Source organism: Haematobia irritans, chromosome 5 (assembly GCF_050003625.1).
Source record: "Haematobia irritans isolate KBUSLIRL chromosome 5, ASM5000362v1, whole genome shotgun sequence".
Classification (NCBI taxonomy): Eukaryota; Metazoa; Arthropoda; class Insecta; order Diptera; family Muscidae; genus Haematobia; species Haematobia irritans.
This window is the reverse complement of record NC_134401.1, coordinates 94,400,356-94,416,046: the sequence shown is the minus strand read 5'-3', so window position 1 is coordinate 94,416,046 and position 15,691 is coordinate 94,400,356. Positions and strand designations below refer to the sequence as shown.

At 29.0% G+C, this 15,691-nt stretch overlaps 1 protein-coding gene across 8 annotated transcripts in view; it reads right to left on the bottom strand.

The window, feature by feature from the left end:
* Nucleotides 1-15,691, bottom strand: part of LOC142241126 (PDZ domain-containing protein GIPC3-like) — a 167,304-nt gene that overhangs the window by 24,082 nt on the left and 127,531 nt on the right. For 7 of the 8 annotated variants that reach the window (XM_075312867.1, XM_075312865.1, XM_075312864.1 and 4 more), the window contains 6 exons: nucleotides 13,040-13,806; nucleotides 8,196-8,401; nucleotides 5,741-5,884; nucleotides 5,364-5,499; nucleotides 3,663-4,789; nucleotides 802-898 (listed from right to left, as the gene is read on the bottom strand). In XM_075312867.1, coding sequence (XP_075168982.1) covers nucleotides 802-898; nucleotides 3,663-4,789; nucleotides 5,364-5,499; nucleotides 5,741-5,884; nucleotides 8,196-8,401; nucleotides 13,040-13,219 — 1,890 coding nt within the window. In that variant the 5' untranslated portion in view covers nucleotides 13,220-13,806. The remainder of the gene's footprint in view (nucleotides 1-801; nucleotides 899-3,662; nucleotides 4,790-5,363; nucleotides 5,500-5,740; nucleotides 5,885-8,195; nucleotides 8,402-13,039; nucleotides 13,807-15,691) is intronic. The other variant, XM_075312870.1, reaches the window with a different exon arrangement.

Below are 15,691 nucleotides of genomic sequence, written 5' to 3'. Positions count from 1 at the left end.
GTTAAGCTCAATGACAACGGACCTCCTTTTTATAGCCGAGTCCGAACGGCGTTCCACATTGCAGTGAAACCACTTAGAGAAGCTTTGAAACCCTCAGAAAAGTCACCAGTATTACAGAGGTGGGATAATCCACCGCTGAAAAACTTTTTGATGTTCGGTCAAAGCAGGAATCGAACCCACGACCTTGTGTATGAAAGGCGGGCATTCTAACCATTGCACCACGGTGGCTCCCATACCTAACCTAACCTACTACATCGAATTAAGGGTCGTTATAGTTGTGGTTGTGGGAAGGTGGATACTAACTTCTCGGACTGCCGAAGCTGATTCCTTGGTCGAGCTCTATTACCTAATTTCATGTGAATTGAAAGAGCCTCAAGCCGATATGAGGTCAAAAAATCAAATCTGGGTATCGGTAATATTTAATTATGAATCTATAGAAATCAATTTATGTATGTTTACTATATGAGAGGGGATAGTAACATTATGTACCAAAAAATCGACTTTCGCTTTTTTTTTTACGAAAAGCAGAAAATTAGATTTGAATTTAATGATGACAAGGAAACAGAAAATAACAACAAAAATAAAGAGCAAACAAATTATAAGAAAGCAGTGCTGGGTGCATTTAATTTGGCATAAATAAAATTTGCAAATTGAAATAATCGTGCATGCTGAGATTATAGTAGTAAAGTGCAAAGGATTTTTTGCGCATATTAGTCAACATGAAGGGTAAAGAAAATCACAAGACAAATGTTATAATGAATTGGGTAAATGAGATCACCATATCTTATAACATATACTTACATCTTTATATTTAATAGAATGGCGTTCAAATTCTTCATCTGAAGGATCTCCTTTCTCGTGTAAACCACACAAGGACATGGCAACGAAATCTAAGTATCTACGAAAAAAGGGATTTTTGTTAATAAGCGTACTATAATAATAAAAATTCATTAAAAATTAAATAAAGAGGAGCCAGGATTTCCGATCTCATATAAACAGACAAACAACTAGGCCACACTGAAAAAAATATTGTGGCGAGGCCAAAGATTTTATGTCTTTAAAATACGAATGTGAATTTTGCTTAGCCTAGAATACGCGTTTCTTTCATAAAAGTTTTTTTTTTTGTGCAAAAGTCCATAAACTTTTCAATGAAGTTGTGTTGTCCTTATAGTAAAGAATTTTGTCCAAATTTCATTTCTATAGAAAATTTTGTCCAAATTTTATTTCTATAGAAAATTTTGTCCAAATTTTATTTCTATAGAAAATTTTGTCCAAATTTTATTTCTACAGAAAATTTTGTCAAGATTTAGATAGTTTTGTCAAAATTTTATTTTTGTACAAAATTGTGTCAAAATTTTATTTCTATAGAAAATGCTGTCAAAATTTTATTTCTATAGAAAATGTTGTTAAAATTTTAATTCTATAGAAAATTTTGTCAAAATTTTATTTCTATAGAAAATTTTGTCCAAATTTTATTTCTACAGAAAATTTTGTCAAGATTTTATTTCTATAGAGTTTTGTCAAAATTTTATTTCTATAGAAAATGTTGTTAAAATTTTATTTCTGTAGAAAATGTTTTCAAAATTTTGTTTCTGTAGAAAATTTTGTCAAAATTTTATTTCTATAGAAAATTTTGTCAAAATTTTAATTCTATGGGAAATTTTGTCCAAATTTTATTTTTACAGAAAATTTTGTCAAGATTTTATTTCTGTTGAGAGTTTTGTCAAAATTTTATTTTTGTACAAAATTGTGTCAAAATTTTATTTCTATAGAGAGTTTTGTCAAAATTTTATCTTTGTACAAAATTGTGTTAAAATTTTATTTCTATAGAAAATGTTTTCAAAATTTATTTCTATAGAAAATTTTGTCAACATTTTATTTCTACAGAAAATTTTTGTCAAAATTTTAATTCTATAGGAAATTTTGTCCAAATTTTATTTCTATAGACAGTTTTGTCAAACTTTTATATCTGTACAAAAATGTGTGAAAATGTTATTTCTATATCGTCAAAATGTTATTTCTATAGAAAATGTTGTCAAAATTTTAATTCTATAGAAAATTTAATTTTTATAGAAAATTTTGTCAAAATTTTATTTCTATAGAAAATGTTGTCAAAATTTCATATCTGTAGAAAAATGTGTCAAAATTTTATTTCTATAGAATTGAAATACCGCTAAGTTCGAGAGGCCTTTTGTCAATTTAGAAATTCAAATTACAAACTCACACTTCCTATAAATTAATTTCCAATTTTAGCTCTGTCCAATATACGTTTTCGTGTTTTCAAATTTTATCAAAATTTTATTTCTATAGAAAATTTTGTGAAAATTTTATTTCTATAGAAAATTTTGTCAAAATTCTATTTCTATAAAAATTTTGTCAAAATTTTATATCTATAGAAAATTTTTTTAAAATTTTATTTGTATAAGAAACTTTGTCAAAATGTTATTTCTATAGACAATTTTTTCAACATTTTATTTCTATATAAAATTGTATTTTTATAAAAAATTTTGTGAAATTTTATTTCTACACTGTAAAAAAAAAGCATACTCGGTACCAAAGATTTTGTCTTTACTTTAAAAAATTTGGTATTGATTCCGAGCCAAAGAAGCGGAGAATACAAGTAAGGATACTTTTAAGACACAATTCTCTTTTAAATTTAGGTTTTGTGTACTTGCTTCTAGGAAGCAAATTTTAATATTTCGCTTTCTCAGCTTTTTTTCTTCATATGCTATCAAAGTCCTTTAAAAACGAGTTAACGGCAACTTTATTTTCCAAATTAGGACTCGACTTCCAGTAGAAATTATGCTATGTTTGAAGTAAAAAACTTCTTTAAAATAAAGTTTTGAAAAACATCTCCTATATTTGAACGATTTTTTGCTTTGTAGTCAAGATGCAAAAAGACAACAAATTTAAAGACAATTTCATTAAATTTAAAGAATTTTTCTGAATTATTAAAGTCAAGTTGACCTTAGCCTATAAATTGTTTCTTTCATGTTAAGATATCCATTTTTAAGTCAAATCACTTAATTATGAGGACTATACGACTTCATTGAAAAGTTTATCGACTTTTGGACAAGGAAAATAACTTTATTTTAGAGAAATGCGTCTTCTTTGCTAAGCAAAACTTGTATTCGTATTTTAAAGACATGAAATCTTTGACCTCACGACAATATTTTTTTCAGTGTATAGAAAATTTTGTCAAAATTTTATTTCTATAGAAAATTTTGTCAACATTTTATTTCTACTGAAAATTTTTGTGAAAATTTTAATTATATAGAAAATTTTTGTTTTCATGTTTTCAAATTTTGCCAAAATTTTATTTCTATATAAAATTTTGTCAAAATTTTATTTCTATAGACAATTTTTTCAAATTTTCATATCTGTAGAAAATTGTGTCAACATTTTATTTCTATAGAAAATTGAAATTTTGGAGGCCTTTTTGTCCATTTAGAAATTCAAATTAAAAACTCACACGTCTTATAAATTCATTTCCAATTTTAACCCCTGTGTTGTTTCGGGGAGCTTTGTCAATTGGAGCATGGTTAGCTTTGTCATTTGGCCAATAGACGTTTTCATGTCAGTTTATAGAACACATTTGGAATTTATTTTAAATCCTAACAGTGACATTAAAAATGCAATTTAATCTCCTAAAGAAAACTTACTTTCCATCTGGCATTTTGCCATCTTCATAATCTGAATCCAAACTCTTTTGCCCTTCCAACGAACTGGGTGAGTGTGGCAATGAGGTTCCATTGCCACTTTCACGATCATCGTCATTACTATTCAGAGCTCCTATAGCTGGAGAATTTTCTTTGGATATTGATGTGGAGGATGCTGCTGCGGCTGCTGCTGGGAAATACATAGCCAACATTTCGGGATCCATTGTATCTGTATCGAGATCAGATAAATATACACCACCTCCTTCGGTTCCTTGCTTGCGCATTTTATTATTTTTCTTCATGAAATTGAACATATTGCTCAACATAGAGTTGCGTTGAGCTTGAGCCTGGGCTGCTTGATTTTCAGCACTTTGATCGGCTTTAGGTTCGGGTGTAGGTAATTCACCCCATTTCCATGAGGCCGATGATGTCATTAAATCACTATCGGTTTCTTTTTCACGCAATGATATTTCCAATTCACTATCACTTTGTATGGGCGTTGAGGGACGTCCAGCACCCCGACCAATGCCCAATGGACCATTACCACCCGATGAGGTAACTTCGGTATCCGAAAAGAAATGTATATCCAGATCGTGCATGCGACCTGTAGTGCTTGGTGTAACTGGTGATGTTTTGCATTGTTCCGAAATAAGGCTTTCATCGCCAGCCATAGCTGTGACCAATGGAGCCGATATTTGATCACCCGTCTTGGGTGAGGCCTCATCATTGGATGAGTTATTGGTATTGTTTGAGATCGATAAAGAGCTGGTATCAGCATCTTCTCCAGGTTTGGTGGAGTTGTTCTCATCATTGCCCGCAGCACCCTCAACGGGTGTACTACTGCCTAGGGAACTACTTGATGATGTTTTGCGTTGAGCATTTTTCTTTTTCATTTGAGACTTCTTGCGGCGTTTCTTTTTGCTTTTCGATTCATCTTTAATGCTAATGCTATTCGATGATTGCATTTCCTGATGTTGACTAACACTTATGGATGGTGCATTGATTTTTGTCTCTTCCAAATTTTGTGATGTTAGTGTAGTGTCCATGGACTGTTGTATGTCAACCGTTTGCTGTTTTTGACCTGCTTCATCAAGGGGCTTTTCTTCAGTCTGTGTACTGTTGCTCCAATCCTAAAAGGAACATCGGCAAAAAATATAAAAAGAAAATTAATTAATAGTTTATTTGAAGTAAGACTCTTAATATATTTTTTGTGAGATCTTTCGATCAATCTGTCCCTCAACTGTTTAAATGGAAATGGTGATAATAGTGAGAGTGCAAACCCAGGATTCAGTAGCTCCGTAGCATTATTTTTGGATTGTCCTATATTCTTATCTCTTCAAGTAATTTTAAAAGGGATTCATTTCGAGACTTCTTGCCAGAAGTTTCCAAATGTCCCGGACGTCTTTCAATGGATCCCACTTTTAATGATTATACAAATAAACTGAGGTCGTTCTATCACCATTGATATTTTGTGTGAAAATTCGTCAGGACAAATTTCTTTAAAATAATGAAATTTTAATCAAACGAAAGTTTATAATCGTTGTTTTTTCATCTTTAAAATTCCACTGATTGCAATCCCTGTCCCAAGACTCATTATGAAATTAAAGAATGGTTTATGGTTCCACGAATTTCAAAACTCCTTGGACTGCAGTCCGATATATAAATTATAAATAAGCAATATTTTGTGTGTTGAAATATCTTTACCTTATCTTTTTCAATTGCATCAAATTGAAATATTTCTTCATGTTCAGCCCACTCTTGACGTAATCGCTGTGTGGTATATTCCTTAATTGTTTCGCTAAGATTACGCCTATCCAAGGTATGGACATTATCAGTATATCTGAAACAAAGAGAACAATAGAAATAGTTGAAAGTTAAATTCTATTTAAATAAAAGAATAAAACCAAAATAGGAGTTGTCAAACAAAATTTACAACATGCATACAAATTACGCCAAAACAATAAAATTTCCAATAAATCTTGGGGTGTTTTTTCTTTCAATTTAGATATTGATCTTATATTTATGTTGTTTTTTGTTTGTTTTGTTTTGTTTTATTTTTTTTTTTTTGGTATTCATACTACCTTCTATAGGTAAAATCAGATACTTGATTCTCAAATTTAGATGGTTGGTCATCAGATTCCTTAGCAGATTCTTTAGAAAAATCAATGGAATTACGCCTGGGCAATGGCAATGGCAGTGGTATTTGCAGAGTGTCACTAGCATTTCTATAATGAATCGAATCGCAATCCGTCGATGGGTTTTGTTTTTGTAATCGTTGTTATTGTTGTTGATAATGCCAGTCGAATGATGAATTAAATCAAAATATAAATAGTTGAAGAAAAATGGAAAAAAAAGAAAAAAATATAAATTAAGAAAATAAAATTAAAAAATTCAAATTTTTAGAAACTAAATTAAATTCTAATTATAATATAGTGGAAAATAAAATATTAATAAAAAAATGCAAATTATAAAAATACATCAGCATAAAGCTACAACTACAATGCACAGTGGTGTGATGAATATAATTTGTATGACTCCCTCACTAGGGCCCAAGCTTGCTCCTTAATCTAACTGGTTACCAAAAACCATAGCTCTGGTAGGGAAATTTGGCGATTTGGCGATTTGCTATGTGATAATGTTGTTAATGAAGCTACATTTGTTTAATAATACCTCATTCACATTACATTTCTAAACTCCACTCTAACTAGATTTCAATTGTCATTTGCTTTATAAAAAAGGGAATTCAAATCCAATCTTAGTAGATTTCGAACGTAATGCGAATGGGCTATAAATATATATTTTTATACCCTGCGCCACACTGTGGAACAGGGTATTATAAGTTAGTGCATGTTTGCAACACCCAGAAGGAGACGAGATAGACACATGGTGTCTTTGGCAAAAATGCTCAGGGTGGGCTCCTGAGTCGATATAGCCCTGTCCGTTTGTCCGTGAACACATTTTTGTAATCAAAGTCTAGGTTGCAGTTTTAGTCCAATCGACTTTAAATTTGGCACAAGTATGTGTTTTGGCTCAGAATAGAACCCTATTGATTTTGGAAGAAATCGGTTAAGATTTAGATATAGCTCCCATATATATTTCGCCCGATATGGACTTATATGGTCCCAGAAGCCAGAGTTTTACATTAATTTGCTTAAAATTTCGCACAAGAAGAAAAATTAGTACTATAATCAAGTGTGCCAAATTTTATTGAAATCGGTTCAGATTTAGATATAGCTCCCATATATATCTTTCGCCCGATATGGACTAATACGGTCCCAGAAGCCAGAGTTTTACCCCAATTTGGTTGAAATTTTGCACTAGGAGTACAATAAGTAGTGTAGTCAAGTGTGCCAAATTTTATTCAGATTTAGATATAGTTCCCATATATATCGTTCGCCCGATTTACACTCATATGACCACAGTGGCCAATTTTTAACTCCGATTTAGTTGAAATTTTGCACAGGGAGTAGAATTAGCAATGTAGCTATGCGTGCCAAATTTGGGTGAAATAGATTTAGATATAGCTCCCATATATATGGTTTTCTGATTTCGATAAAAATCGTCAAACACCAACATTTTCCTTGTAAAATCGCCACTGCTTAGTCGAAAAGTTGTAAAAATGACTCTAATTTTCCTAAACTTCTAATACATATATATCGAGAGAGATAAATCATAAATAATCTTTTGCGAAGTTTCCTTAAAATGTCTTCAGATTTAAATGTTTCCCATATTTATACCCTTCACCACTACTGTGGTACAGGGTATAATAAGTTTGTGCATTTGTATGTAACGCCAAGAAGGAGTAATCATAGACCAACCTTTTAGTATACGGATCGGCTTAGAATTAAATTCTGAGTCGATTTAGCGATGTCCGTCTGTCTGTCTATCCGTCTGTCTGTCTGTTGATGTATTTTTGTGTGCAAAGTACAGCTCGCAGTTTTAGTCCGATTGTCCTAAAATTTGGTATAGGGTCCTGTTTCGGCTCAAAGACGATCCCTATTGATTTTGGGATCGGTTCAGATTTAGATATAGCTGCCATATATATTTTTCAACGATCTGGTTTTTTACTAACATTGTGTTCCACCCTAGTGCATTAGCCGACTTAAATTTTGAGTCTATAGATTTTGTAGAAGTCTGTCCAGATCGAGTGATATTTAAATGTATGTATTTGGGACAAACCTTTATATATAGCCCCCATCACATTTGAAGGATGTGATATGGTATCGAAAATTTAGATCTACAAAGTGGTGCAGGGTATAATATAGTCGGCCCCGCCCGACTTTATACTTTCCTTACTTGTTTTCTCTGTATATTGTATGTAATCGCTTTCGCTTGGCGTAACACAAACACCAGTCACAATACTCTTGTTTAAAAAAATCTTCTATCTAATTTAATTTATATTATTATAGAGGGTGACAAGATATATGAAATTGCTAAATTGAGTGTGCAAAATCCCATCTAATAGTGATAATCATAATTCTAGATGATAGACTAATAAATGTTTTTGTTGTATATAAAAAAAAAACGTTGCCATACTTTTCTGCACCATTGTCATGCTCCAATGTAGAATTATTTTTCAAATACTTTTCTGGGAAATGACTTGTTGGTATGGGTGAGGTGGCCATATTATCGGGCAATTCTTCAACATCTTCTTCGGGGCATTCTTCTACAAAAAATGCTTCACCAGATTCACCAAGTTTCATATGAATGTCAACTGGCTCTCCATTAATCTCAATGTCCACCTAAAATGAGAAATAAATGGGGGGTTAAAGTTAGGGATACAAAATTCGAAAAGTTATTTCTAATTGACTTCTGATCAAAAAAGACAATTTTTTATTATTTGCGACCAATGCGACCAATCAAGTTTTGATTTTTTTCGACTAAAAATCGATTAATCGAATTTTAACGAAAAGGTCGAAAAGTCGATGTTGAATCAAATGGCGAATACAATACTAATAATATATCTATGGGAACTATGAGAGTATATGTAGACGATATCATTTATTTTAAAACCTAGTTCTAAAGGCATATGTATTTACAAACATAATCAAAAAGCGACAATTCGACTTTTTCTAAAAAAAAAAAATCCATGTCGATTTTTGATATTTTTCAAAATCGACAAATAGACTTTTAACGAAACAGCCGAATATTTGGACAAATATTTCTGTGGTAACTATGAGAGCCTATGTTTACGATATCTTTTATTTTAGAAATTATTTTTAAAGGCATATGCATTAAAAAAAACAAAATCAAAAGTTTTAAAAAGTCAGGAGTTTAAATATTGTAATGTTCCAAATTTTGAAAAAGTTGGAAGGACGAAAAGTCGACTTTAACAATATTTCGAAAAGTCTACGTTTTTTTTCAATTTTCAAAAAGTCGAAAACTTTAAAATTATTACAAAATTTGAAAAACTTGAAAAGTCGACTCGATTTGATTCTCGTTACACTCCCTATGTGAAGACTTAGAAAAATGATTTTATATAAAACCTCCCTAATTTGTCAAAATGAAAAAAATTGACATCACAGATTTATAATAGAAAGATTGATAACTAAAAAAATAGTTAAATTGACTATACTAAATAAATAAATAAATTAAAATAAATTAACATCTCATTAGATTAAATTTAAATAAATTAATTTAATATACCAAATAAATCATACAAAATAATTAAAAAGAAACAATGACGAAACAAATTTAAATTTAATTATATTGATTTCAATATAAATAAAAACTAAATTAAAATAAATAAAATAACAATAAACGCTCTCAACAGTGTAAAAAAATGTGAACAACTCCCACTGAAAAAAATATTGACGTGAGGTCAAAGGTTTCATGTCTTTAAAAAGCAAATTTTGCTTGGCATAGAAGACGCATTTCTCTAATATAACGTTTTTTTTTTCCTTGTCCAAAAGTCGATAAACTTTTCAATGAAGTCGTATTACTATTATAATTAAGTTATTTGACTTAAGAATGGATATCATAACATGAAAGAAAAAATTTTTGGACTAAGGTCAACTTGAATTTAATAATTCAGAAAAATTCTTTAAATTTAATGAAATTGCCTTTAAATTCGTTGTCTTTTTGGATCTTGACTACAAAGCAAAAAATCGGTCAAATATAGGACATGTTTTTCAACACTTCATTTTAAAGGCGTTGTTTACTTAAGACATAGCATAATTTCTACTGGAAGTCGAGTCTTAATTCGGAAAATAAAGTTTTCGTTAACTCGTTCTTAAAGGACTTTGATGCATATGAAGAAAAAAAGCGAAAAATTAAAATTTGATTCCTAGAAGCAAGTACACAAAACCCAAATTTAAAAGAGAATTGTGTCTTAAAAGTACCCTTACTTGTAACAGTTTCTCCGCTTCTTTGGCTCGGAATCAATACCAAAATTTTTAAAGTAAAGACAAAATCTTTAGAACCGGGCATGCTTTTTTTTCAGTGCAAAGAAGAGGAACATTTTCGTGAGATGTTAAAAAAAAAAGATAAAAAAAAACAAAATTTTATTTATATAGAAAATTTTGACAAAATTTTATTCCTATAGAAAATTTTGCCAAAATTTTATTTTTATAGAAAATTTTCTCAAAATTTTATTTCTATAGAAAATTTTTGTCAAAATTTTATTTCTATAGAAAATTTTGTCAAAATTTTATTTCTAAAGAAAATTTGTTCTTTAGAAATAAAATTTTGACAAAATATTATTTCTAAAGAAATTGTATTCAAAATTTTATTTCTAAAGAACATTTTTGTCAAAATTTTATTGCTATAGAAAATTTTGTTTTTTTATTTCTATAAAAAAGTTTGTCTAAATTTTATTTCTATAGAAAATTTTGCCAAAATTTATTTTTTATAGAAAATTTTGTCAAAATTTTATTTCTATAGAAATTTTTTACAAATTTTATTTCTATTGAAAATGTTGTTAAAATTTTAATTCTATAGAAAGTTTTGTCACAATTTTATTTCTATAGACAATTTTTTCAATATTTTATTTCTATAGAAATTTTTGTCAAAATTTTATTTCTACAGAAAATTTTTGTAAAAATTTTAATTCTAAAGAACATTGTTGTCAAATTTTATTTCTATAGAAAATTTTTACAATTTTTTTTTTCAAGAGAAAATTTTATCAAAATTTTATTTCTATAGAAAATTTTGTCAAAATTTTATTTTTATAGACAGTTTTGTCAAAATTTTATTTCTGTACAAAATTGTGTGAAAATTTTATTTCTAAATTGTCAAAATGTTATTTCTATAGAAAATGTTGTCAAAATTTTAATTCTATAGACAATTTTGTCAAAATTTTATTTCTTTTTCATGTTAGCCTGGTACTGAAACAGGCGATTAACGTCTGGCGCCAGAACTGAAACATGTACAGTCTAGGCGTGTATAGATTTGTATCTGGCGTTTTCTTTTCAATGGTTCTAGTAACCAAGTTCCTTAATCTAATTTGTCCATATAGTTCGAATAATAATTAATTGTAAATTAAGAAAATTTTATTTCTATAGAAAATTTTGTTAACATTTCATATCTATAGAAAATTGTGTCAAAATTTTATTTCTATAGAAAATTGAAATGCCGCTAAGTTGGAGAGGCTTTTTTGCCCATTTAAAAATTCAAATTACAAACTAACACTTCTTATAAATTCATTTGCAATTTTAACCCTTGTGCTGTTTCGGAGAGCTTTGTGAGGGCATGGTTAGATTTGTCCAATAGACGTTTACATGTTTTCAAATTTTGTAAAAATTTTATTTCTAAAGAACATTTTTGTCAAAATTTTATTTCTATAGAACATTTTGTCAAAATTTTATTTCTATAGAAAATTTGTACAAAATTTTTTTTTCAAGAGAAAATTTTGTCAAAATTTTATTTCTATAGAAAATTTTGCCAAACTTTTATTTCTAAACAACATTTTTGTCAAAATTTTATTTCTAAAGAACATTTTTGCCAAAATTTTACTTCTGTAGAAAATTTTGTCAAAATTTTTTTTCTACAGAAAATTTTGTCAACATTTTATTTCTATAGAAAATTTTGTCAAAATTTTATTTCTAAAGAAAATTTTTGTCAAAATTTTATTGCTATAGAAAATGTTGTCAAATTGTTATTTCTATAGAAAATTTTGTCAAAATTTTATTTCTTTAGAAAATTTGTGAAGTGCCTCTTAGTTGGAGAGGAATAATTTGTAAAATCTACCAAAATATCAAGAATTGTACCAATCTACCAAACAATAAACATCTACCATTTTTGGTAGAATTCTATTAACTGTGGGAACCGTTATACGTTCTGCTGAACAATTTATGATAGCGTACAGGGGTGCGTATATGGAATACGATAATTGCATGATATCGCTTATACGCATACATTTCAGACAATTTTCAAGAGAGGTGTTTTTTGGAATAACCCGTTATTACGCTAGCTTTCACTAAAATTTCATTCCTCAGAAAAGAGAACTCTTCTTTCAGTGTATGTGAGAAACCTAGACCAGATTTGTTTTTCTGTATTCATATATACAGTAATAATTTTTTTTCTGATTTCATCACGAAATTAATTGTTCCAATTAATTATTGAAATTGCTTCAATTCCGAAAATACCAGTAGAAATCACAGAATTAATTAGAAATAAAAAATATACTAAATTAAAAAAAAATGTTAATTTTTTCGGAACTTTCAATTAATATTAAATTGATTCAATTAAAATTTTAATTTATTTTGTTGACAAAATTCAATCAATTTTAATTATGGAATTCAATTATTTATTTTATTTTATTTATTTATTTAGATTTAGCATAATTTTATGAATTTTATTATTTTTTGCTTGTTTTGGATTTGCGTAAATATTTAATTTATGAATATTAATTGGGACAATTCAAATATAATAAAAATGTAAAATTTTTCTTGCTTCAATTGCGAAAATACCACTAGCAATCATAGAATTAATTAGAAATAAAAAAATATACTCAATTAAAAAAATTATGAACTTCTGCGGCATTTTTAGTTAATGTTTTAATTGATTCAATTAAAATTTTAATTGATTTTGTTGACAAAACTTAATTTGAAGTGTGGCATTCAATTATTTATTATATTTTTATTTATTTATAATTATTTCATTATTTATATATAGCATAATTTTATGAATTTTATTATGTTTATTTTTAGAATTTGAGTAAATATTTAATTAATTGGTACAATTAGGATTTTAATAAAAACGTAAAATTTTTCTATAATTTTCTTAACTTAATTTATTTAATTAACTTAATTTTCTTAATTGTATCTGTATAATGTTTTAATTGATAACATTTTCAACTTCAATCAAATTTTTAATATTTTGCTTATAAATTTTTCTATCTATATTTTGAATTTTTTTTTTTCTTCTTATATTTCACTTACCACTTTCTCACGGCTCCTTAATACACCCAATTTACCGAAGCGTACGTGAAAGGGTGAACATTGAAATTCACCATCCGGTTGCTCAACAACAATAACATCAATGGCTCCCGTAAGGGTGGCACCATTGATTTCACTATAAAATTCCTTAAAATTACTGAAAACTTTTACTAAACTATTCATGTTGGCGTTTTAATGTGCTGCGTTAGGGTTAGTGGGAAGTTGATGTTTCCGTTTCCGGCGAATTTAGATTTAGTCTTCTGCTGTTAGGTGCAAAACTTTTAACCACCACTTGACGGTTTGGTCTTTGAACAAATGAAGACCAAGATTGTTGACTTGTGGCCTTATGCAGCCACAGTAGTTGGCTGTTTCTTCTTTGCCTTCGCCTTTTATGGGTGTTTTTATGACAGGAACTGATGATGGTATTGGTTGCGGTTATCGCAAAACTGTATTTTATGATTATGTCCCTCTTTTGTTATTTTGCGATATTTTCAATGTGTGTGTGTGTATAAATTCTTTTGGTAGATTTTCAATTTTTCTTCTTTTTGTTTTTGTTTAAAAGGCTATTTATGATGTGGGATTTTCTATTCCTCTTCAATGAATGAATTTTTATTTCATGGCCATTTTATGGAGTTAGATATCGATGGTTCGATATTTTTTGTGTTTGTTTGCAAAAACCTGGTACACCATAAAAAATTGAGATGTTGTTTTTGGTTTTTTTTTTTAAACTGTAGTTATCTTTATCTGTTGACCATATAGGCTATTCTTATCTGCAATTAAATGAACAACAAAAACAATAATTAGTAATTTGTTATAATTGGCAATATGAGTAGAGACGTATTTTGATAATAGGTATATATGTTAAGGGTTTGATAAAAAAAAAAAACAAAAACAATATATTTTCGGTTTTTAAAGGTGGAATGATTTTTTATTTGAAAGCGGAATAAATTATAGCCATTTTATGAACAACCATATATGACTCATTGCACTTGCACCATCGTTTATGAATATGAAGTTTTCCCAAAATATGACCTTTAAACAATGTGGCTTGCGAATATACGTTTGTTAATACTTTTTGAAACCCACAAATTTTATATTAAGACAAGGTAAAACAAAAACCATACTATAATTCGGCTACCCCCAGAAAAAAGACGACGAAACTTTTTAAAGCTGATTTACCATTATTTTAGTTAATGAAAATGAAAATAATTAATTTAGTTCAATTTTGCCAAATTATGTTTTGCTTACTTTAATGACGTGAACTAAAAATGAGAAAAAAAAGATTTATACAAATGAAGTACACAATTTTACTAAATATGAAATTAGTTCATATTTTCCTAAAATGGGTTCATTTTGTTGAAATGGGTAAATTTTACTTAAATTGTTTTTGTCTAGAACTTCATATAGCGCTAAAGATATTTTAAGAATTTTTAATTTTAATTTTTTCTTCCAAAATATGAAATTATATTATATACAGCAGTAAGTTCGGCCGGGCCGAATCTTAAATACCCACTACCATGAATCAAATATTATAGTTTCCTTTGAAATTTCAAGGGGTTTGATGACAAATATTCTCCCAAGCAGAGGAGTTCAACTTGTACACTTCCCGAAGATAAATTTAAAGATTTTACCTATGAAGACTATATCAGATTCTGGATTTATAAGATTTCAAATTTCGTGCAAATTGGATAAAAACTACAGTTTCTATAAGGACAAGAAGTAAAATCTCTATGGGAGCTATACCACAACATGGCCCGATACTCACCATTTGTGGCACATCTCTTTGTGGTCCTAAAATACCTCAAGATTTCCAATTTCAGGTAAATTGGATGAAAACTACGGATTCTAGAAGCCCAAGAAGTAAAATCGGGAGATCGGTCCATATGGGGGCTATAATAAAACATGGACCGATACTCACCATTTTGGGCACACCTGTTTATGGTCCTAAAATACTTCCAGATTTCAAATTTCAGGAAAATTGGATAAAAAATACGGTTTCTATAAGCCCACGACCCCAAATCGGGAGATCGGTCTATATGGGGGCTATTTCAAAAAATGGACCCATACACCTCATTTTCAAAACACGTAGTTGTGGTCCCACAATTCCTTAAAATTTCCAATTTCAGGCAAGTTTGATAAAAAGTATGCATTTTAGAAGCCCAAGAAGTAAAATCGGGAGATCGGTCTATATGGGAGCTATATCAAAACATGGACCGATACTCACCGTTTTCGGCACACATTTTTATGGTCGTACAGGCAAATAGGATAGAAGCTCAAGGCCCCAAATCGGGGAGTCGGTTTATATGGGGGGCTATACCAAAACATGCACCGATATAGCCCATCTTCGAACTTGATCTGCTTGGAGACAAAAAAGAATATATATACTTCATATAGTCGGAAATCGATATTTCGATGTGTTACAAACGGAATTACAAACATATTATACCCCCGTCACCATTCTATGGTGGTGGGTATAACAACAGAAAAAAAAATATTTTTAATAAATATTCTTCAATTTGACAAACATTATTAAATTATTTGTATCATGTTGCAATTACTAAAATATTATAGTTAACATTTCTAATATAAATCAACATTTTCTTTCATGACGGGTTCACTTTTTTCTGATTGTATTTTTGAATGTTGAGGATAATT